The sequence below is a fragment of the Eublepharis macularius genome, chromosome 13, assembly GCF_028583425.1.
Source record: "Eublepharis macularius isolate TG4126 chromosome 13, MPM_Emac_v1.0, whole genome shotgun sequence".
Taxonomy (NCBI): Eukaryota; Metazoa; Chordata; class Lepidosauria; order Squamata; family Eublepharidae; genus Eublepharis; species Eublepharis macularius.
The window spans coordinates 36062203-36085458 of record NC_072802.1 but is presented as its reverse complement, the minus strand read 5'-3'; the positions used below and the strand labels follow the sequence as shown (position 1 = coordinate 36085458).

Below are 23256 nucleotides of genomic sequence, written 5' to 3'. Positions count from 1 at the left end.
CTGACTCAATTCCCAACAATAAAACATAATTCACATTTAAAAACCATCAACAAAACAGTGGAATTCCCGTTGACACCACCCCCTAGACAGTGGCCTTGCAACCACCCCCTGCCAGCAAAATACAAAGGGTTGGGTAAAAAGATCAGGTAGTAACTCATATGGGGGGGGCAGATGATCAGGCAGTAACTCATATGGAGAAGGCCAGATGATCACATGTCCCCCCCCCCCCCCCCGCCAGGAGGCCGGTTGGGAGTCTTTCTGGATAACTGTTGATCTGGCCTTAACCATATGTCTGGAGGAAAATCTCAGTCCTGTAGACCCACCAGAAGGATAAGAGATCCTGGTGGGCCCACGTATCCTCTGATACAGAGTTCCACCAAGTCAGAGTCAGGACCGAAAAAGCCCTGGCTCTGGTCAAGGCCAGTCTCACCTCCCTGGGGCCCGGGATCACCAGTAGATGTTTCCTGGCTGATCTCAGCACTCTCCGGGGCACATATGGTGAGAAGCAGTCCTGTCAGTTTTATAACCTGCCTTGAGCAGCGCTTTGGAGGAAAGGCAGCTAATAAATACTTTAAATGAATGAATGAGTGAATAAGGTACAGTCAGTTTGCAAATATGTGCAATGTCGATATGCAAAGAGAAAATACTAGAGTAACACTAATAAGAAAACACATAAGAGTTTCAGAATCCCTAGTTCTATCACTCACTTGAGCAAAAGCATTTTGGAACACAACACTTCGTGAGGCCAGCTGATCAATGTTTGGAGATTTCACAACAAGGTCTCCATAACAGCCCAAAACAGGACGCAGGTCGTCGGAAACAATGAAGAGCACATTCATGCCATCTAAAAACAAATTAAAGGCACTTGCTTCAACATCATTTGTCAGCACTAATTGAGGAACAATGTACAGACTAGAACTTCTCTGTTGCTAATTTTAACTCCCTAACCTTATTACAACCAGCAGACTATGAAGAATAATAGTATTTTAAAGGATTAACACCATCCAACTAACTTAAGTTATTTAAGACTCCGTTTATTGCTGAAATAAATGGCATTGTTAAGAGATGATGAAGTGTTCAGTGCAAGGGCAGGATTTTGCAATGACAATCATCTGGTCTGATCCTGTTTTATGCAAATCCATCAGGCCTTGTTCAGATATTAAAACTGGAATTAAAAAAAAAACCGCAGACACATTACCCTCAGAAGCTCAGCTTAATCCAGTTGTATGTGATTTGAGGCAACAAGCCAGCAGGCTTTTAATGGTTTCATTTTCTAGCGACAATATTTACATCATATTTTAATTTCTTTTTCTGTAAGCTTCCTCAAGAAATTTTGTGAAGACAGGGTTAAAATTTCATAAATAATTGTACTTAACTTTGACTTTATTGATAACAATTTAAAATTCTGATTGTAACAATGAGCAGAGGGAAGGGGCTTACAATTATATGAAATCTGCTTGCTTTACAAAATAATAAAGCATTTTGTGTCCCTTTAAAGACTATTGTGACATATCCTTTTGCGAGATATAACATAATTCTCTCAATTGCATGAATACATCAAGTGGGGACTGACTCTCAAAAGTTTGTGTCTGAAGTGTCTCTTAGCTATTTTGGCTGACACAGATGGATGTTCCTGTTTTTCTGTGATTTTGTGGAACTTATTTGCGGCAGTTGCCTAAATCCGTCTGCAAGGGGACTATGAAAGGTACACTGACTGTCATGTACAGCCTTGAAACTGAACAAACACCAACATTCTCCTCTTCTAAGTCTGCCTCTAAACCCAAAGTATGTAGCACCCCACTTCTTACTCCAACCCACACGGGCAAACATTGCACATAGGTTCCTCATATGTTCCTTCTTCTGCAAACAACTTTGAGTCTTTCAACTTGTGCTATGTGAACCCCAAGAATATGACTCCAGACAGGTACCAGTCCTTTATGCAGGGCTTATGAATGGGCGGAATGTAGGAGGTAGGGCTGCCAACCTCTAGGTGGTGGCTGGAGATCTCCCAGAATTACAACTGATCTCCAAGCCACAACGGCCAGTTCCCCTGATGAAAATGGAAGCTTTGGACATTGGACTCGATAATATTATACCCTGCTGAGGTCCCTCCCCTCCCCAAGCGTTGTCCTCTCCAGGCCCCACACCCTACCCCCAAATCTCCAGGTTGCCCACCCTGGAGCTGGCAACCGTAGGAGAGGACAAGATTTCTTGGGGGCCTATGGAGCCCGGAAAGCCACAGATTTGCTTTCATATGAGATTTTAACACAGATCTGGGCAGTGTGTCTGAAGCTCCCTGGTTTTCAGCAGACCTGTCTTGACAAGAACATCAGGCCAGGGGTCCATCGAAATTAACCTTCTCTTTCATACAATGACCAGCCCAGAGCCCCGGAAGGGCGCGGAAGCCAAAGCCTTCCCCAGGTCTCGTCCCAGTCCTGCTGTCCAAAGATTCATTACATGAAGTGCACAGAGAGCGGGAAGCTTTTTGCAAAGCGTAAGCGAGTTTCTGCATTCCCAGCCCTCAGATCTGTCTCCTCCGAAAACTTTCCCGGCAGAAGAGCCCAGTCCCTCTCCCCGCTCGCACTGGCTGCATCTCGCGATTTCCAGCCAACAGGCCTCTCTGCGCTTTCCGGGGCATGCAGGCTCCCCACATGCACCACGCATGCAAAAGCCCCCCCCCCCCCCGGCAGCTGCCTCCTTTCCCCCAGCCAGAGCCGCCACCCAGCCGCAGCAGCAGCAGCACCTCCGGACGGACGGCGGACTCCTCCCGTCCCGCCTCCGCCAGCCCCCGAGGCCAGCAAGATCCCGGCAGCGCAGAGAAGCCCGGCGAGCCGAAGCGCAGCAGCCGGAGGCAGCGCTCGCGGCAGCCCCATCCTCGGAGCGTCTAGGCAGGCGCTGCGCTGCGCTCCCTCGCCGGGCGAGGCTCAGAGCCTCCGCAATCGCCACGGCTCTCCCTCTCCAGGCCTGGAGGAGGACGAGGAAACGGCGCGGGGAAGGCGCTCGACGGCTCCGCCTCCAGGAGGTGGGGCTGGAGGGGAGGCGGCGCGGGAGGGACGCCTGGACGTTTGTAAGCAACGAGAGTTGCGAGGCTGATCTGCGAGTAAAAGGCGCGCCGAGAAGCGATGCTGGAGAAGCTGAAGCTGCTTTATACTGAATCCGCGCCTTGGGCTCTCGGGCACGATCTGCGCTGACCGCCAGCGGCTCTGACCTCTCAGGTCTCGAGAAGAGACTTTTCGCGCTACCTCCGATCCGATCCTTTTCCAGCTGCAGACGCTGGAACCTTCTGCCTGCGAAGCAGATGCTCTGCGGCTGAGCCAGGGCAAATGCCGAGGAAGCATCTTATGAAGTTGTTTAAACGGCTGTTGTTGTGTGCGTTGTGTTGTTCTTGCTCCTACAGGGCGTGTCCATAAGCTTTGTAGTCTTCTGAGAGGCTGCTGCAATCCGGATTTGTTCTGCTGTTACAGACTAACAAAGCTGCTTGGTTTGGAATGGTCTTCTTTAAAGTAATGTTCGGCTGTGCTGTTTTGCAGTCTAAATAGTTTTGGAATCATTAGGCATGGAAATAGGGTTGCCAACCCCTGGGGAGGGGGCGGACTGGCGATCTCCCAGAATTACAACTGAACTCCAGATTACAAAGATCAGTCCCCCTGGAGAAAACGGCTGCTGCAAAGGGCCGATTCTATGGCATTATACCTGGCTGAGGTCTCTCCTTTACCCAAACTCTACCCTCCCCAGCCTCCCCCCAATCTCCAGGAATTTCGCAACCTGAAGTGGCAACCTTACATGGAAATTATGATTTATTATTATTATGCATGGATAGCCGAGGCAAGACCAATCTCATCAGACCTCAGAAGCAAAGCAGGGGTCGGTCTGGATAGCAGTTGTAAGGGACACCTCCAAGGAAGACGAGGGTCTCTATGCAGAGGCAGGCAATGGCAGACTCTTTTCCATTGGTGTCCCCTTAAAATCAATGTGGACTCTGCAGCTGATGCTGAATGCCACAGTTCAGCTATTCCTGGGAGCCAGATGGAGCCTGCATATTAATCCCATGCTGCATTCATTCAGTTGGCTGCCCATCAGTTACTGGTCTCAGTTCAAGGTATTGACTATTACATACAAAGCCCTTCATGGCCTGGGACCCTCATATCTGCAGGACCTCCTTTCACCCCATGCTCTGCCACTAAAGCTCTACACATCTGAACAGGGCCTTCTGCAGACCTCACCCTGAAAATGGGCAAAACCACAATTACCTGTACATTTGTATCATGGCCCCCACCTTATGGAATAGCTTGCCTGATGTGTCCAAGAAGCTTCCCACCCACCTGGCTTTCTGCAAACTATGCAAAACTGAATTAATCAAGAGGGCTTTTCTACAAAGGGAGCAGGCAAACCTGATCTTGTCAAATTTTAGAAGCTAAGTAGAGTTGACCTTGGTTAGTAATTGGATGGGAGACCTCCCCTGAAGACCAGGGTTGCAGAGCCAGGCAATGGCAAACCATCTCTGTTAGTCTCTTGGCTTGAAAACCCTACTAGGGGTGGCCATAACTCAGCTATGACTTGACAGCACTCTCTACCAGCAGTAAGGTTGTACTGTACAGAATGGCTTAGAAAGCTACTTGGGTAAAGGTTTAGGAACTGTGATCTGCAGTACAGTGTATAGCTATGTGCTGCTGTAGGTAGGACCCTGCCATATATTTTACTGTATCATTTAACATGTCACATGTTGGTACTTATGTATCACTTCAGTTCCGTTTTCAGATTCCTTGTTGAGTCCAGATTTCTACCATACATATCCTATTTCACTGTTTATTGGATGCCCCATCCTGTTGATAGTATTGACTTACCCGATGTAATCTGCCTTGAGATCTAATGAAAGGCAACTATAAATAATGTAAATAATTAAATAGATTTCTGAAACACGCCAGAATGGTAGCTGTGTTAGTCTGTTGCAGCAAAAAGAAATGTGAGCTTTGTGGCACCTTAAAGATTAGTAAATGGTTATTCCAGCATAAAATTGTGTATGTAGCCTTACAGCCCGCTTCTTCAGATGCAAATGTGTGATTCTTTATTATGTGATCATTTTATGTATGACGTGTGGGGAAATACAAACAAACAGCAGGATCAAGGGACCATGAAATACAAGAAGTATAAGGTATAAAATCTAATCAAGAAAAATACAGAGACCGTTAGTTAAGCTTCCTGACATCCGTAATGGACGGGGAGTTCCAGGTTTGCCTAAAATAGATAATATATATAATGAATGAGAAATCCCAAGTTTTTCTCCTCCCTCCCACACTTTTCTATGGCTTGAACTAAACTTACTATTTCTCACTCATTGTCCTACATCAAAAGCACTGGATTGCCTGAAGGGCTGCACTCCTCTCGGGGGAATGAATAAAAGGTTCCATGTTCCTTTCCAAGAACTATCCCACTGTCGGAGGTTTGGGTCAGGAGGCAGTGTGACTAGTGGGTGTGAAGGAGGAAAATCTTTTAAAGATTTTTTTTTCTAATCCTTTTTTTCTAAACAGCCACACATTCCCTAAGGGGTCACAGAGGAGGAAGCTTCTGAAAGGAATGCCACAATATTCTTTTTTTGATTTTTCTGTTTTTAAAGGTAAAGGTGGTCCCTTGTGCAAGCACCAAGTCATTACTGACCCATGGGGGGCATTGCATCAAGATATTTTCTTGGCAGACTTTTTGTTATGGGGTGGTTTGCCATTGCCTTCCCCAGTCATCTACACTTTACCCCCAGGGAACTGGGTACTCATTTTACCGACCTCAGAAGAATGGAAGGCTGAGTCAACCTTGAGCCAGCTACCTGTTTTTACTGTGACTTAAAGCTGCCCAGAGCCATGTTTCTCTTTCCAGGGTTGATCACCAGGTGGCACTCACACCCCAGTAACAGTCCCTCTCTTCACCAATTGGTCTATTCTATTTAATTATGGCTTGCGGCCTTGGAAGGCTGATTTGCTTCCAAAAATTACCAGGCCATGGGTCTGATTTGTACCATGTTGTCTCAGGAGACTGAAGCAAGATCTCACAAGATGATCTGAGCTATCAAATCATGCTGCTCTCATTAAAGATGATGAAGCAGCTGAAAGACTAACAAGCGTACTGTGGCATAGGCTTTTGTGGGCTACGGCCCACTTCGTCAGATGCATGAAGTGATGCCCTTAGATTGACAGATACAGATACACAGAGGAACAAAGAGAAGAAGTAGTAGGGGGAGGGGGATGGTGTTCCAAGCATAGGCCTGAAAGTCCAAGAATCCAGGAGATAGGTATGTTACAATATTATCAGAAGCACAAATGGAAACAAGAGTCTGAAGAGTAAAGGATCCAAACAGTGAGTGTCGACCACTCCCAAATGGTGAAGAATTAGCTAAGCAAGATGAGTAATCTATATATATCTGTAAGAAAGGATAATAACTTTTTGTCAGTGAGTTAGCTACTTTCAGTCCCTGTTACGACAAACAGTGCAGTCCAAAGCAGAGTTACTCCAGCCTAAGACCTTTGAATTCACTGGGCTTAGACTGGAGTAATTCTGTTTAGGATTGCACTGCAAAGTATGTTACTGTCAAATCTGCATATGAATTCCAATCCAACAACTTCATTCCAAGGTCACCTTTTGATTTTGTTCTTGAAACATGGTAACTTTCAACTCTGTTGTTGCATCTCCAGGCTGAATCTCCCACTGGCTTTTTGAGGATTTCTTACTGTCTGATTCTAGGTTGGATTCAGACAACTTCTCTGCTAGTGAAAGTGGGAGCAGAGACCAACCAGAAGACTATGCTGGGGATCATGGGACCAGTGCAGACAAAAAGGGCCACCTACTCCCTTGAAAACCTACCTGACCATTGCAGTCATCTTTGGAGGCCCTGTTTCAGGTGCCTTCACCTTCTGACAGTAAATGAACTTCCTGACAGAGCAGTCCCCCAGTGGAACAGGCTTCCACAGGAGGTGGTGGGCTCTCTTTTGAAGATTTTTAAGCAGAGGCTAGATGGCCGTTGGCCAGCAATGCTGATTATGTGAACCTGGGCAGATTGTGAGAGGGAGGGCAGGAAAGGTTACATCAGTGCTTAGTTCTCATGGCCCCTTCTTACATGCCCAAGGTAATTTTGATCACCACTTTGGGGTCAGGAAGCAATTTTCCCCAGGTCAATTTGGCTAGGGATCCTGACAGTGTTTTGCATCTTCTGGGCATGGAGCAGGGGTCACTGGGGGTGTGGGGGAGGAGGTAGTTGTGAATTTCCTACACTGTGCAGGGGTTGGACTAGATTACCCTGGAGGTCCCTTCCAGCCCTATGATTCGATGAAATGTGTGACAACTCAGGAGAGGGCCTTCTCAGTAGTGGCACCAAAACTGGAACTCTCTCCCCTGAGTTACACAGGGAGTGAGTTTATAATAAACAAAAGCCAAAGTACACTCTGCAATTGACGTAAATAGAATGTGCAACCCTGTAAGAAACAGTTAAATGACCAGAGAGAAGCTGCTGAGCAGCTGGCCTCCCATATTTGGGTAGAGTGTATTTTCCCTGTCCTCTTTGTTTGCAATATGATGTCCATGATAAGCAAAGAACCAGTTGAGGGCACTGGAGTTTTAGCAGATGGAAATTCAGCTGAGCATTAATTCACCTGCAATTCTCAAGGTTCTCACAATTACATTCCTCCAGGAGAGGAAATATTTAATGCTGTTCTGACAATTGCTTCCTCTTCATACACTTGGCAGCCTTGGGGAACCAGGAAACCAACCAAATACATTAGGCTTATTTACCGAATCTGTCTTGGAGGCATCCTTCACTTTAATCCTGAAGCTCCCGCCACCCTTTAAACCCCAGGCAGCAGCCAGTTAACATTTACACAATGTGTTTAAAATGCAGGTTTGCGTTTCTGGGCTGCTGTGGAATACGAGCAAACAACACTTGCTGGAAGCTGCTGGCCAGCTCACTGCTCCAAACTTTGCATGCCAATTGCTGCCCTTGAAACCAAGGGCCAGTTTGAAAGATAATCCAAACATGTACAAATGCTCTATTTTGCTTTCTTCGACTGTATTATTGAAAACTATTGACCCTATAATAAGACTGGCACCAGCATATCCTGATGTTGGGCAGCTGCCAAGCTGAGGCCTTTCAGTGGGGCCCACTGCCACCGCCTCTCACCCTCTCATCTCCCTGCTTCCCACCTGCTTCCTTATGAGCCCTCCCACCATTCACACTCCCAGACACTGGCTAGTACTGCTGGTGGAAAGGCATCTAGGAGGTGAACGGCAGTAACACTCCTAGCTGCAAACACCAGCTGCAAACCCCGCCCTGCATGGTCAGGGAAGAATGTGCAAGTGGGGGGGGGGTGCATGAGTGGGCAGGGAGGTGCGAATACAGGGCACAGTGACAGGCAGAGGGAACGAGGGAGGGGGGACTCCGGGGATCACCAAAACATGGAACTGGCCCTGATAAAACTACATTCTGTCAGCTGATGCAAGTAGTTGGAGAATGAGCTGGGAAGATGCTGTTCCACACCTTACCTCACCAGGAGACTTAAGGTAAGCCATTCCTCTTCATCCATCTGTACTACTGGGGATGCTTGTCACTTTAGTGTGAAGGTACCGGATTGTTGTAAAGATTCATGACTGCAGTGAATCACCTGCAAAGGCTCTTCATGGTCTAGGTCCCACATGTCTGGAGGACCGCCTCTCAATATGCTCTGCTATGACAGCTTCGCTTATATGAGCAAAGCCTTCTGAAGGTGCCACGCTGCAAATGGATAAGATCAACAGTTGCCCGTACCAGAGCTTTCTCTGTTGTGGCCCCCAGCCCACGGAATGGTCAGAAAAACTCTCACACTTTTATCATTTCACAACTTGTGTAAAACGAAACTGTTCAAGAGAACAGGTCTGTATAGGGAATGTGGCTGTGGTATTGCCTGTGAAATTTTAGACACTTCGTAGCATTGTTGTATATTCCGTACTGTTTAGAGTCTGTAGTTCTTAAGACTGCAATCCAGTTTCTTTACATGGTTCGTTGTTTATATAATATTGTTCTTATTGACATTGTTTTAAATTGCATTATGCTGTCCTTATTTCAGTGGATTGGATCCAACCAGCTTTTCCACTGATAAAAATGGCTATGTAGGGGTCCTTTTGACCACCAGAAGAGCTATGTTGGGGGTCATCGGGCCTGCATGGAAAAAAATAATATGGGATGGAGACTACAGGAAACTCGGAAAATCAAGTGGGAAAGTTGGCTGTATTCAGCTCGTGATTTTTCTTTGACTAATCTGCCTTGAATGAAACAGATTTTGGAGGTCTTTCATTCATAGGGTCGCCATAGGTCAGAGGTGACTTGACGGCATGTCACACACAAACAAAAAAATAACCTTATAGAGACAATGCCCATAAAACTAGAAAGCACCAACAAAATGCTTATTCCGTCTTAAGCTTTTATTTGAGAACCACTTTGTACATATTCTGCAGTTTATCGATATATGGTTATCTCTTATATGTGTGACTTCTATGCTGAATGAATTTGCACTTTCTCATCCAAAGGTACCCGACAGGGCTTGAATCGTGTAATTCAAGGAAAGAAAGAGACCAGGCTCAGAATGGAAAGGCGGCAGGGTGGGGTGGGGTGGGGTGGTTTCCCTTGGACAACTAGGATTGAATCCTCACTCTGCAATGGGAGCTTGCTAGGTGACCTTGGGCTAGTCACACTCTCAGCCTCACCAGCAGCACAGGGTTGTTGTGTTGAGGATAGAATGGAAGACAGGAGAGTGATGTAAGCTGCTTTGGTTTCCCAAATGGGGAGAAAAGCAGAGTATAATTTTTTTATATGTTATATGTTTTTATATGTATATCAATCACATCCAGGGATGACAAAATTCTGGTAGAACAGCTGCAGGGCTTCCTGAAGGAGGTCTCGGCCCTAGACCCCTTCCAGTCCGAGTTCTGTCCGGGGCATGGGACGGAGACATTGCTGGTCGCCCTCACAGATGATCTTTGTAGACATCTGGATCGAGGTGGCTCGGCGCTGCTGATATTATTGGATCTGTCGGCAGCATTCAATACAGTCGATTACAATCTTCTGACTCACTGCCTCGCCAATGTGGGGATACGAGGGACTGCCTTACAGTGACTTGTCTCTTTTCTCCACGGTCAGGGACAGGGGGTGGCACTTGGGGAGAAATTGTCATCCCACCACCCTTTGGTGTGCGGGGTCCCACAGGGAGCAATATTCTCCCCATTATTGTTTAACATCTATATGCACCCCCTTGCCCAGTTGGTGCGAAGTTTTGGACTTGGGTGTCATCAATATGCAGATGACACCCAGTTCTATCTGATGATGGACGGCTGGCCCAACTCAGCCCCAGATGTCCTGGGAACATGCTTTTGCAGCCGTGACTGGTTGGTTGAAGCAGAGTTGGCTGAAACTGAACCCAATGAAGATGGAGGTCCTGTACTTGAGCCACTGGGGATTAGGTTCAGGACTCCGGCTCCCGGCCCTCAATGGGACACTGTCAGTGCCAGTTCTGAGGGTTAAGAGCCTGGGGGGGGATCTTGGATGCCTCCCTGAAAATGGAGGCACAGGTCACAGTGGTTGTCAGGTGAGGTCCTCTTTTTTCCATCTGCAGCAGACCAGGCAACGTGTCCCTTACTTGCCAACCTGTGATTTAACTACAGTGATCCAAGCAATGGTCATCTCTAGGCTAGATTACTGTAACTCGCTCTACGCGGGGCTGTCCTTGAGCCTGACCCAGAGATTACAACTGGTACAAAATGCAGCAGTGCGTGTTATTATGAGAGTGCCAAATAAGGTACATATAACACCGACCTTACGCAAGCTGCATTGGTTGCCAGTGGAGTACTGGTTGAGATTCAAGGTTCTGGTATTGACCTATAAGGCCCTGTGCGGACTGGGACCAGAGTATCTATGGGACTGTCTCTCCTCATATATTCCGCAAAGGACACTCCAATCAGGAGACAAACAGCTGTTGGCGGTCCCTGGCCCCAAGGAGGCCCGCTGAGCCTCGACTAGAGACAGGGCCTTTTTGGTCCTGGCTCCCACCTGGTGGAACGCTCTGTCTGCTGAGATCAGGGCCTGGCAGGACTTACTATCCTTCCGCCAGGCCTGCAAGACAGAGTTGTTCTGTGATTCGGTTTTGTTTTCCCGGCCATGTCGGACGCTCCTCTCCGCAGGTCCGGGACGAAGCGCCCGAGCAGCCTGACCGGGTGGTTGACCTGCGAAGGTTAACCCCCAGGACTCCCAGTGAGGGGGTCAGGGTCCGTAGCGCTGCGGGAAGAGCCCCCTGAAGTCGATGCAGGGGGTAAATTGCCCGTTTGCTCCAACGGAGGCCGGCAGACTTGCGCAGCACATCGCGTGCTGCCGGGCCATGGAGAACGGCAACAAGCAGATTTAAAGTGAAAACCTGTAAGTAAGCGAATCTCTTCTGTTATTTCAAGCGTATGCGTAGGATTGGTGGGAGTTGAAGCTAAGAAGGCTCGGATATCTTCCCCTTCATTGAGTTTTGAAACTTAGTTGGCGGACTCCACTCCCCCCCCCCCACCTTAAGATAGCGACGAAAAAGCAGAGCCCGGCCGTGGGCAAATCTGTCTCGGCTGCATTGCAGGGGAAAGGAGAGTCTCTTGAAGAGGTGGTTAAACGGTCGATCGTTGAAGCTATGAAGCCCTTTGTTGATAAGCTAAATGAAATCAGTCAAAGGGTTGACACAATTGAAAACGAAGTGAAAACCATTAAAGACGTAGAGTCTGGGGCAGAGCAGTCTGCTTGGGAAAACGCAGCACTCATGAAAACTACAAACAAAGAAGTAAAGCTTTTGGAGAATCAATTGATAGGGCTACAAGTGGAGCGTGCTCAGACGGTATTGCATCTTCAGAATGAAAAGGAGGAGGAAAATGAAAATTTAAAGGATTTGGTGTCGGAACTTTTGGCGTCACCCGCAAAGGCAACTAAAGAAGAGTTAAAAAGCGATATTTTGGAAGTCTGCCGGACATCTTCAAAATATGCAACGAAGCGTCAGCTGCCTCGCGAGATTATTATTGACTTTTCATCTAAGAAGACTCGGGACACCATCTTATATAATTCGTATAATGTGAACTTGGACTTTCTGGGTAACAAGGTTAAGATATTGAAGGACGTTCCATTTTTAGCTCAGAAAAGAAGATTCAAATACAAAAGGTTTGCAGCTCTTCTGAGGAAGCGTGAAATAAAATACAAATGGTTATTTCCGGAAGGCATCTGGTTCAGTTATAAAGATCAAACCTACAAGATAACATCAGAAGCACAGCTGAGGGACTTCGTGTTTAATCATCAAGAGTTTCAGCAAGGAGAAGATCCAGAATTTGAAGGGGGGAGGGGGGGAGGCAATGAGCGCAGCTACTATAGCTGTCCAGAGAGAGCTGCGACCGAGACGCGGGGGGGGGGGGGGAGAAGACCTGATCATGACTGTAGTTTGTATTTTATAAGGTCTACCAATCTAATGGCATATTAGAAAGTTTAATTTTAAATAACTGTATTATGAAGGGAATGCAAGACTTGTAGTTGTAGTTGTAGTGTGTGTTTTTTATATGTTGTTCCTTCCCTTTTCCCTTGTTCTCCCTTTTTCCCTTCTGTAGTTTTTTGAGTTTAGTAATTAAAAAATAAAAATCTATATATAAAAAAAAAGACAGAGTTGTTCCGCCAGGCATATGGCTGAGGCTGGGCCTCCGCTGGCCTGGAAAAAGGGATTTATAAAATCTTAACCCTCCCTGTGAAGGCTGTCCACCATCCTGTTTAAATGTGTATGTTGTTATCTGCCCTGAGCCCACTCGCAGGGAGGGCGGAATAGAAATTTGAAATAAGTAAATAAATAAATAAATAAAATTCTGCATTCTCAGAGTAGTCTCCTGTAATGTCCAAACAGTGGACCAGTGGCTGAAAGTATACTTAGTCATGCCAACTGTCTTCCCATAAAGGGCTGAACTCCATAGTAAGGTTGGCACCATTCAGGGTTTTGCTGTTACAGAGCACAGAGAGATGTAATGTTAAAGTATGGAATAGTGTTCCAGAATTATGACTTCTACATTATGTGACAACGGTACCTAAGAGTTTGCATAAGTTTATTATTACAGCTGCATATTTAGAGCCAGTTTGGTGTAGTGGTTAAGAGAGGTGGGACTCTAATCTGGAGAACTGGGTTTGATTCCCCCTTCCTCTACTTGAAGCCAGCTGGGTGACCTTGGGTCAATCACAGCTTCTTGGAGCCCCACCCACATCACAGAGTGATTGTTGTGGGGATAATAATAACATACTTTGTAAATCACTCTGAGTGGGTGTTAAGTTGTCCTGAAGGACGGCATATAAACCAAATGTTGTTGTTGTTGCTATTAGTGTATGATCAGCATTGCAAAAATGTACAACCCCATACTCAGAGGGAAAGGGTTAAACAATTACTGTTTAGTGTGATACTTTGACTTATATTTTGCAGCTTAAAAATGTACAGAATTTAAACATGGAAATCAGTGCTTTATTGTCTGGAAAATTATGACCCAAACATCTGAATACTAATTAATCGACATAGTAGGTTTGGTATTTCATGCTGTATTTATATATTATACTGTTTATACTATTTATACAGTTTGTATAATGTGATTATAATAAAATAATAGAAATAAAGTATGGAATATCTCTTGCTCTTATATCTTGAAAACATGTTTACACCTGGGGAGGATCATGTTTTGATTAATATTTAGTAAGATTACAGGGAACCAGACAAAATTGTTTGGGAGCACATGGGCTTTCGGTCAATTGCCACACTGACATAATGCTGCCCAGCACATGCAACCAAATTGACTGTTTCTTTATTTGCTTTATTTTTAGCCCACCTTTCTCACTAAGACTCAGGGCTGATTGCACAGTATGAAGCAATGCAATCAAATAGCATGAAGTATCTAATAAACAGAACAGTAAGGCAAGGATCACAATATTTAGAAACAATGAAAAATGGTATCAGACATGATATATCTAACCATGCAGAGAATAGGATTACAGAATCAGAACAAATTGCAGTAAGAGTACCGTACTGTGCAACAGAGAGCTCAAGAACATTGGGCAATAATTTCAGATAACTCAAGCAAGTGAGCCAAGGAACGTGTTTCCATGGAAAGCAAGCTCCTCCGTAAAGTTTTAACCTCAAAGGGAATCATGATATAAAGGGATATCTCTCTAGTTCACTCTTTGATGGCTTATTATGCAGGCCAGTCAAATAACTTCTTTATTATTTAAGACACATCTAAAGTACTCGGGGTTTTAAAAAATGTTTTTGAAAGATGCATGAGCTTTGCTCTCAAAACTGCATGACAAGCATTGCAGAGATTCTTGTAAACCTCAGCACCCCAGCAAGAACCACTGGCACAGCTTCAGTAGTGAGGCAGCTTTGCATAAATTTGCCACATTTCGTTAGCATTCTAATAATTAAATGATAAGATACTCTTGCAGTTGCTTTCCTTGCAAAACCAATCGTTTCCCAAGAGCAAAGAGCAGGGAAGTTCTTGCAATAGTATTCGGTAATACATTCCCGGTTCTAAAGTGCTCATTGGAAGGTGTCGTCTCAAAGAGAGTCCTGATTCCATAGCTATTGTCAAAGTGATTCATTAGCCAGCATCTCTCCTTTGGTCCTAGGTTTATTAAATTATCTTGAGCAGTTACAATAATTACCACTTGAGGGCTGCTTCAGACTTTATGGACACCATGCGGAGGGCCCCTTGAAACAATCTGCCTGACAACAGCTCTGCTGGGGAGGCTGCGACTTTGAAAGCCACTCCCCAGGTTTGCTTTGAGGGACTGTAGTTCAGTGGCAGAGCACATGGCTTTGCACATGCATGATCCTAGGTTCACACCTTGCCACTGCCAATTAAAGGTTCTTAGGTTAACAGATGGTAGGAAGGACCTTTCTCTGCCGGAGACTCTGGGGAGCTTCTGCCAATCGGTGTAGATGGCACTAAGCTAGATGGGCAAATGGTGTGCCTCATTATAGCAGCTTTTTATTGGGAGGGGCCGTAGCTCAGAGGGGAGACAAATGTTTCACATGTAGCCGACCCCAGGTTTAGTTTCTAGCATCTCCAGATAAAAATTCTCAGTTGGCAGATGGTGGGGAAAGATCTATCTTTGCCTAAGACCATGGAGAGACCCAGATTAAAATATGGATTTTAAAATATGGACTTTACTATCAAAGGACATAGTGATGATCACAAGAATAGATGGATTTAAATGGGCATTAGACTAATTAATGGAGGATAGGTCCATCTGAGGCTACTAGCCATGGTGACCAAATGGAACTTCCATGTTCAAAGACAGAAAAACTCTGAATGCCAGTTAGGGATCCCAGGTCCCCTGGTGGGGGTGGGGGATCCCCCGCTCCCACCCTCCACCCCCCGCCACCACTCATGTGGCCAGTGGGGGGAAAGGAGGGGGAACAGGCCTTCCGGATGCTCTTCCTCTCCAAGAGCGCTCCTGCACTTAGCAGCAGGCCAATTTGGGCCCCAAACGGGCCATTTTGGAGCCCAAGTTGGCCTGCTGTGGAGTATGCACACACTCCCAGACCTGCATAATGATGTCACCTCTCAGAAGTGTTGTCATCATGCAAGTCCAGAAGTGCACATGAGCAAAGCATTCACATGAGAAGCAAAGAAAAGGTAAGTGCCGGGTCCCCCCACCTCATGCTGGGAGAGTAAGGGGACCTGGCAATACTAATGCCGATGCTAGGAGGCTACACTGTGGAAGGCCTTGGCCACTATGCGCTATTGTTGGCTCTCCAGAGTAACTGGTTGGCCACTGTGTGAGACAGGATGCTGGACTAGATGAGCCTCTAGTCTGATCCAGCAGGGCTTTTCTTAGGTTATAGATGGACCAATGTATAAGGTAGCTACATGTGTTAACAGTCTACCCTAGTACAACTGCACATACCTGGTTGCCACCTGAATTGGCATGTAAATTTTTATACAATCGGGAAATCTGTGCTATTTTTTAAAGAAATAGTCGTATTTGAATGTCTATTCACCACTACACATTCGATGCTGCTTACTTACAAGAAGAAGAAAGGAGATCAGCCACAACCATACAAAAGAACAGTAACAATTTTTCCAAAAGCTTGCCATCATTAATAATATTAATCACCCATTTCAGAAACCCGAAAGCCAAATGAAAAAGGAAGTGTTTCAGAACATGAGCAAACAGTGGGGGGAAGTCTTCAACTCCAGAAGAAAGTTATGATGCCTTTCAGACCTGGGGCTGTCACCACACTGAAGCATTTCTAGTCCTCACTGGCCTAAATAGAAGTATAACGCTCTATGTCAGCCTTGTATAAGGTTGCCATCCTCCAGGTAGTGGCTGGAGATCTCCCAGAATTACAACTGGTCTCCAGGCTACAGAGATCAGTTCACCTGAAGAAAATGGCTACTTTGGGAGGTGGACTCTATGGAATTATGCCATGTCTTTTCCCTCCCCAAACACCACTTTCTCCAGGTTTGTCCAGGTTTCAGCCCCCAGATCTCCAGGAATTTCCCAACTTGGATCTGGCAACCCTAGCCTTGTACAAATCAATCTGCAAAAGTTATTAGCCCCTAAACACATGCACATATTCACCCCCAAAGGGGGGGCAGGGCTATTTGCAAAAACTTCTTTGCCTGGTCACCTCTGTGCTCTACTGTAGATGAGTGACTGGCTTCTTAAGGGCCTCGCATGGCAGATTTGGACTGTGTTCTATGCCGCCTTAAAAATCCATTCTCATTTAGCTCTTGTGAATGAATTAAGTACAAGAGGGAAACATTCTGTCTGGCTGTTTAGTTGGCTTCTGGGTAGAATTTAGATAGGTTTTTACTTCAGGGCAATTAAATAATCAAACAAACCTTGAATGGAAAAGGAAGTGTGAAAACCTGCACTGTTCTGATTCCAGAAGCCCGAGTTCAATGGTGGTGGGGAAATGAAACTCCCCAAAGGCGCTGAAGGGAATATCAATGAACAAATTATATACAGGAACTGGAGGAAGCCTTGTTTCTATGCAATCTGAAAGGAGAAACAGGGTCCAAGTGCCTTTTGTTTTATCCCAGGAACTGAACGGTGTACTGACTGGTACTCTTCCACAAGCAGTCTAGACAAATTCTGTCACTACTTAAAAGCTTCGACATAGGGCCAAGCTACACATGACAAATGACACTTGAACGGCAAGTGTATTTCTCCCTGTTCACTTGCCCTCCACTCAATCCACTTGCCATTCAAGTGTCATTCGTCATGTGTAGCTTGGCCCATAGGAAAGGAAAGTCTAAACATAAATAAATAAATGGGTCCTTTTATTTCTAACTTGAGATTTGCATTGGGGGATTTCCTGGATCACTCTTTTAGCCACCTTGCCACACCAACTCCTTTTTTAAAAATTATAAATTAAGTCAAGTAGAAAGGAGACATGGAAGAGAGAATAAGATTGTCATGCAACTATAAGAGGCAAGTCTTATGTGATCTGATTCAGTATATACAGTGGCTTTGACTGAATCAGGATGGATGGAATCACTACAGATCTTTCGAAGTCTAAGTGGCCCTTTTAGCAACAACAACAACATTGAATTTGTATACTGCTGTTCAGGGCAACTTAATGCCCACTTAGAGCGGTTTACAAAGTATGTTGTTATTATTATCCCCACAACAAAACACCCTATGAGGTGGGTGGGGTTGAGAGAGTTCCTAGAAGCTGTGACTGACCCAAGTTCACCCAGCTGACTTCAAGTGGAGGAGTGGGGAATCAAACCTGGTTCTCCAGATTAGAGTCCCTTGCTCTTAACCACTACACAAAACTGGCTCTCAACAATCGATTGTATAAATCTGTGTATTAAAATGGGGGGGGGGGGACCTCTCACCAGTACCTGGTATCTGAAGAAGTGAGCTGTGGCTTATGAAAGCTCATACCCTACCACAAATTTTGTTAGTCTTATAGGTGCTACTGAACTCTTGCTCTTTTCTACCAGTACCTAAACTGTGCTTTGATATGTCAACCCATCAGACTGCCGGCTTTTGAACCCAAATGAGACCCAAAAGACACAATCCTAAGCCCCATTGAATAAAAAAGTACTGCCTTTCAAATTGTCCTGCTTAGGCTTGCAACCATGAAATAGAATTGCTTGTTATAATTGGCTAGGCCTCTCTCTCTCTTTTCCCCCTTGACTCACGATTCTCATTAATCATCCACAGAAGCCAATTATTTCTTCCATTTTGGTGTCTGGTTGTTATAAGATCCTCATAATAAGCATCTCTGAGTCATCACCTTACAAGACATACCTTTAGATGAAAGCCACAATACAAAGCAGCCAGCCACTGAGATTTAAGGTGTGGTAGGAACATTTTAAGGCTGAACCCTTCCTTCCTGAAAAAAAATAGCTAACATGAAAGCCACCACTCACCCTACTAGTAATGTCAGTTTTGCTTTTGCTCATTTGGCTGAGGCAACAACACAGCCCAAAGTTACTATGGAACTTCAACACAAGGACTGTGATGTCTAGAATGCTCAGGGAATGGGGGCTGCAGTTTTAAAGGTGTCTTTACCAGCAATGGCCCTGCTGCTTGTTATTAAAGAGCTGTACTCAGATCAGATCTTCAGACCAGAAAAAAGTACCCAACATTTGAGGTTTGTGGAAACTGGTAATTGATTCTTTAGTGTTGATAACCAGTGGGTTCAATCCCATGCACAAGGTATTGAACAGGAGGCAGCTGCTCAGAAAGATTCTATGGGCATAAAACCATAACATGAGCAAAAGCTTTGGCAAAGCTCTAATCAAGAGAGCCATGGAATGGCACGTGATTGTTTTTCCTAACCATTTGTTAAACAAAATGCACCCACATGGGTGGCACTTAGAAAGGAGAAGAGTGATTTAACCCATTCCCAGTATGGTTTTCCTGCCCAAAATTGTTGCTTTTGAATAGATGAGTGCTTTTTTTCTCCAACAGCAGTGAAAGCACTTAGTAGTAATTCTGAAAGAGAAAAATGGAATAAGGGGAAAGGGTCAAATAGGCCTTCTCCCTCTGTGTTATTCTCCCTTTTCTATTACAGCCACTCACCTCAATTCTATTTTTTTTAAAAAATCAGGAAAAATAATTACAGAGGTACATGTAATGTGTTGTTCCACTGTGAGCAACACATCAGTTGATGCAATTCCCACCCCCCACCCCCGATCATACTAGTACTACAAGCTAAAAATATTACATTATTATTCTATGCTAAATAATATTTTCAAACCCCACTGTATGGATAACTAATCGTGCAATTATTTGCAAATGACCAGGAGGAGCTGTGAAAAATTCCTCTCTGAATCAAGAAACACCCTTCTGTGCCATTGCCAAATATAGTTGAATGGACAATGACGGAAGGAAGTGACAGATGAACTGTGTTCCAGATTCTTGTTAGCCTTATTGCAACTCAATGAATTTGTTAAGTCAGCCAAATTCCAGGGGAGTTGCCACATTAGCTTGTTGTAGCCAAACAACAACAACAAAAGCCTTGTATCTCCACCTTACGGACTAGCAAATATTCCAAGGTTCAAATGTTATGCAGCCTGCAAAAATGTTATTACAGGACTATGTGCCAGACCCCTCCCACTATTTTTATTTTCACTAGGTGTTACCCCACTCCAAATAGAAATAAAATAAGAACATAAGAACATAAGCAAAGCCATGTTGGATCAGGCCAGTGGCCCATCCAGTCCAACATTCTGTCACACACAGTGGCTAGAAATCCAGTGCCATCTAAAGGACTGTCAGTGAGGCCAGGACACCAGAAGCCCTCCCACTGCCTTCCTTCCAGCACCAAGACAACAAATAAAAAGCCACACTGGGGAAGCCTGACACCCCTTTTTCCCTTTTGTCTCTAGGGTGGCCAACTGATCAGAAAGATGCAACCTGACTGGCTCGACCAAAAACCCATCACCAGCCTTGCTTCTGGGATCCATCCTGGACCCACAATACTCTGTCCCCAGATAGGAGCAGTCTTATCCAATGTGCAACCAAGGCAGCTCCCCTGGGCCCCATCCTGGGGGATCCCTTATTGCCCATGCCTCCCTCAGCAGTTGGGGAAAGAAGACAAGCACGCTCCCACTTCTGCCACCACTCATGCTGGCACCATCTGAGGCTTGGACAGCCAGCTCCATGGAAGCAGCTTCCACCTGTCTCACATAGAACGAGGGCTGCCTCTTGCCTGGCCCTGCTGGGAGTGATGACAGCAGGAATTCTGGGGCCCCATCCTGTACTTTTGCCTGAGACACAAGAATTACTAAGACAGCCCCTGGCCCCAGATCCTACCCAAGTCCTCGCATTTTGGAATCCAGGAACAAGGATCTCTTTCTCATATTAAGTGGTCCCTTTTTTCTTATTGCCACTCAATATGATAAAGAGATGTTTTCACAAGTTGATTGAGAAAATGGCAGCATTGTTTGCCTGGAAATTCACATTCTTATTCAATGAAGTTTACTCCCAGGAAAATATGTAACTAATCTAACTAACAATGTTTGTCTTCTGGTCAGTGACCGTCCAGAATGTCCTTTCCCCTCACTTCTGCAATCTCAGGGCACCTGGCAGGTACAGCAGAGTTCGTTTTTGCAGGGAGGGGGAACTATGATCCCGGCTTCTTCTCTAACTGATGGCTGGAGCAAGGGCTAGTCTATGCAACCATGGTATATGCCTTGGTTATCTGCTTGCATGTTTCAGTGACGGTCAAGCTCTGTTTGCAAGTGGAATGCAAGTGAAACCCAAACTATGCAGTCATTCCAGTTTAGCATTCAACTATAGTACCTAAGCAGTCCCCCTGTACCTTTGTGTGATTTGATTTTAGTCTATTGAACCAGTGGTGGGAGAGCCAAGAGAAGCAGGCATGACTGCAAGCCTGATCCTGCAGCTACAACCAGGCCCCCAAACCCTCATGCTCCCAACCAGGTGTGTCACAACTTGTTAATACCTATGCCACAAATTGGCCACCCAAGTTTTAAGCTGCATATTCAAGATTGCAACTTGAGTACTAAAGGGGGGAGGGGGACAATTCCATCCATTTTCTTTTTATCACCTTGAGTTTGTAAGCACTAATACTTAAGTGTATGATTTAGGAAATGAATGATGCTTCAGTGTAATGCCAATCTGCCAGTCACACCCTCTGAATAGGAAACCTTCCTTCTGTGTCCTCTGTGTCTGCAGAATGACTATGCAAACTATGCTCATTCTGCAAACATCTACCATTGAGAAGAAAGGTTTCCATTCAGGAAGTGTGATTGGCTTTACATGGAAGCATCATTCATTTCCTTTATCACCCATTTAAGTAAGAGGGGAAGGTTCTCTGAACCTGATCAAAAAGCCTTCTGTTCTGTATTCATATTGCTGTATCTTGCATTGGAGTTACAGCTCTGGAAATTTGCTCTAAGGAATTCCAGTTCAAATTGCTTCAGATTTCTGCTATCTATACTATATTGTATTGTGTTATTGAGTGTCCTAATCATTGATTGTATTAATCCTACACTCTGTAATCTACTTTGAGTCTCACTATAAAACAAACAAACAAATACATTTTAGGGTGTCAATAACTATTCCACCACAGCACAACTTGGTATGAACCTTATTTGCATGTTACTGCTAAGGAAATGAATAGGGAAAACATTTCCACCCAGGGACTGCTGCCCGTGGATACGGGTGCCTTAGCACAATGGTTTTCAAACTGGATTTCCTTGGATGTTTATAAAGAGTCAGCATTGTGTGGTTGGTTAGAGCAGAGACCCCAGGTAGGGTTGCCAGCCTCCCAGTGATAGAAAGGAACGGAGGCTATTCCCACTAAATATACCGACGAAAAAGGGAGAGAAAAAAATTCTCGCGGGAACCAAAAAAAGAATTGTTCACTTCTTACGTAATTATAATAAAGTATTTTCAATACCAATTACAAGAAAAATTATACAATCTGCTCATATACAAACAATAAAGATGTCCAGAATGTCTATCATATACACACAGATGATGATTGGAAACGGATACAATGGTGATCTGGACCTTCCGTTAGAATAATGATGTCACAGAATTATCAATGTACACCTAAAGAATACACGCAAAGGTCTACTTGTGATCTGTGAACTACACAGTTTATTGGAACCAAATCTTGGACTATACCCAACTCCAGTTGGAATATAAGGCGAGCTTGTATGAAATAATTAATGTGTACATGGTGCTAGGAAGCATTTGCACTTTAATACCTGTTGAAGCACTGGACACTTTATGTATGGACTTTGGAGCATATATGACGCCTGCAAAATAATTTTTCCTAGAACTGGTTACATGTGGTATAGTTCTGTTAAATTATGCAATTACTGTAAATAAAATAGGGAGACATTGTTATTGCACGGGAAATTGTGTTTTGTTGCTGCCATACTTACCGTGTTGCTCCATATTTTGTGCTAATTTCTTAAAATGTTAAACATGGTAAATGGCTTCGAGGTTTTCATACTTATATCTATAGCTCAAGGCAGTGTATATAATTCCTTCCCATGTTACCTTCCGATGTAACAAAACGCAGCCTTGGAAAAGAGACGGACGTTGAATTACCTGGCGAGGCGCAGCACTCGACATCCCACTTCAGCCGACGCTAACAGCTGGACGGATCTGCATTCAGATGTAGTGGTTGTCTGGGTCTCTGCAAATGTACCAGAGGATCACATAGAGAATCAGCAGGATGGCGAAAAGAAAGAGAGCCACGAAGATCGCCTTGGCCACCGGGGAGACAAAAGTCTGCATCGTCTTCTCCCCGAGGCGGCGAGAGGAAGGAAGGAGCGACCGCCAGAGCGCTCTGCCCCGAGCATCGCCGCTGGGATGAGGAAGAGACGGGGGCAAGACGGCGAGGAAGCAGCAAAGTTGCACAGAAAGCGGCGGAGCCCCGAGTATCTTTGGCGCGCATGCGTGGCGCCCACCTCTGCTTAGGAATGGGCTTTGGACTCTGCGTTGGCACGCTAGGAGAAGATGGAGGAGACAGGATATGCCCCACTCTGTTGCCTTGCCCTTCATGAGCACTGAGCAGAGGCAGGGGGCCCTCCCACATTTCCACCTGTCCTTTCAGAGATGTCCCCTCCTGCTTATTCTGGTAAGGGAAAGTTAGCCCTTGGGACACCCCTCTGTGTGTCCTCTGATGCAGAGGTGAATTGATGTATAGAGATGCCCGATGATGTCCTTTAAAGATGCTGTGGCTGCTGCTGCTGCTGCTGCAC

The 23256-nt window shown here is 45.2% G+C and overlaps 1 protein-coding gene across 2 annotated transcripts in view; it reads right to left on the bottom strand.

Moving 5' to 3' along the window:
• IDS (iduronate 2-sulfatase) overlaps positions 1-22916 on the bottom strand; it is a 31050-nt gene extending 8134 nt beyond the window's left edge. Inside the window, exons 1-2 of one of the 2 annotated variants that reach the window (XM_054996763.1) lie at positions 22601-22916; positions 708-844 (exon numbers count right to left, since the gene is read on the bottom strand). In XM_054996763.1, the coding sequence (XP_054852738.1) occupies positions 708-839 (132 nt within the window). In that variant the 5' untranslated portion in view covers positions 840-844; positions 22601-22916. Of the gene's footprint in view, positions 1-707; positions 845-2743; positions 2991-22600 lie in introns of those variants that run through there. The other variant, XM_054996762.1, reaches the window with a different exon arrangement.
• Positions 22917-23256: the final 340 nt, after the last annotated feature.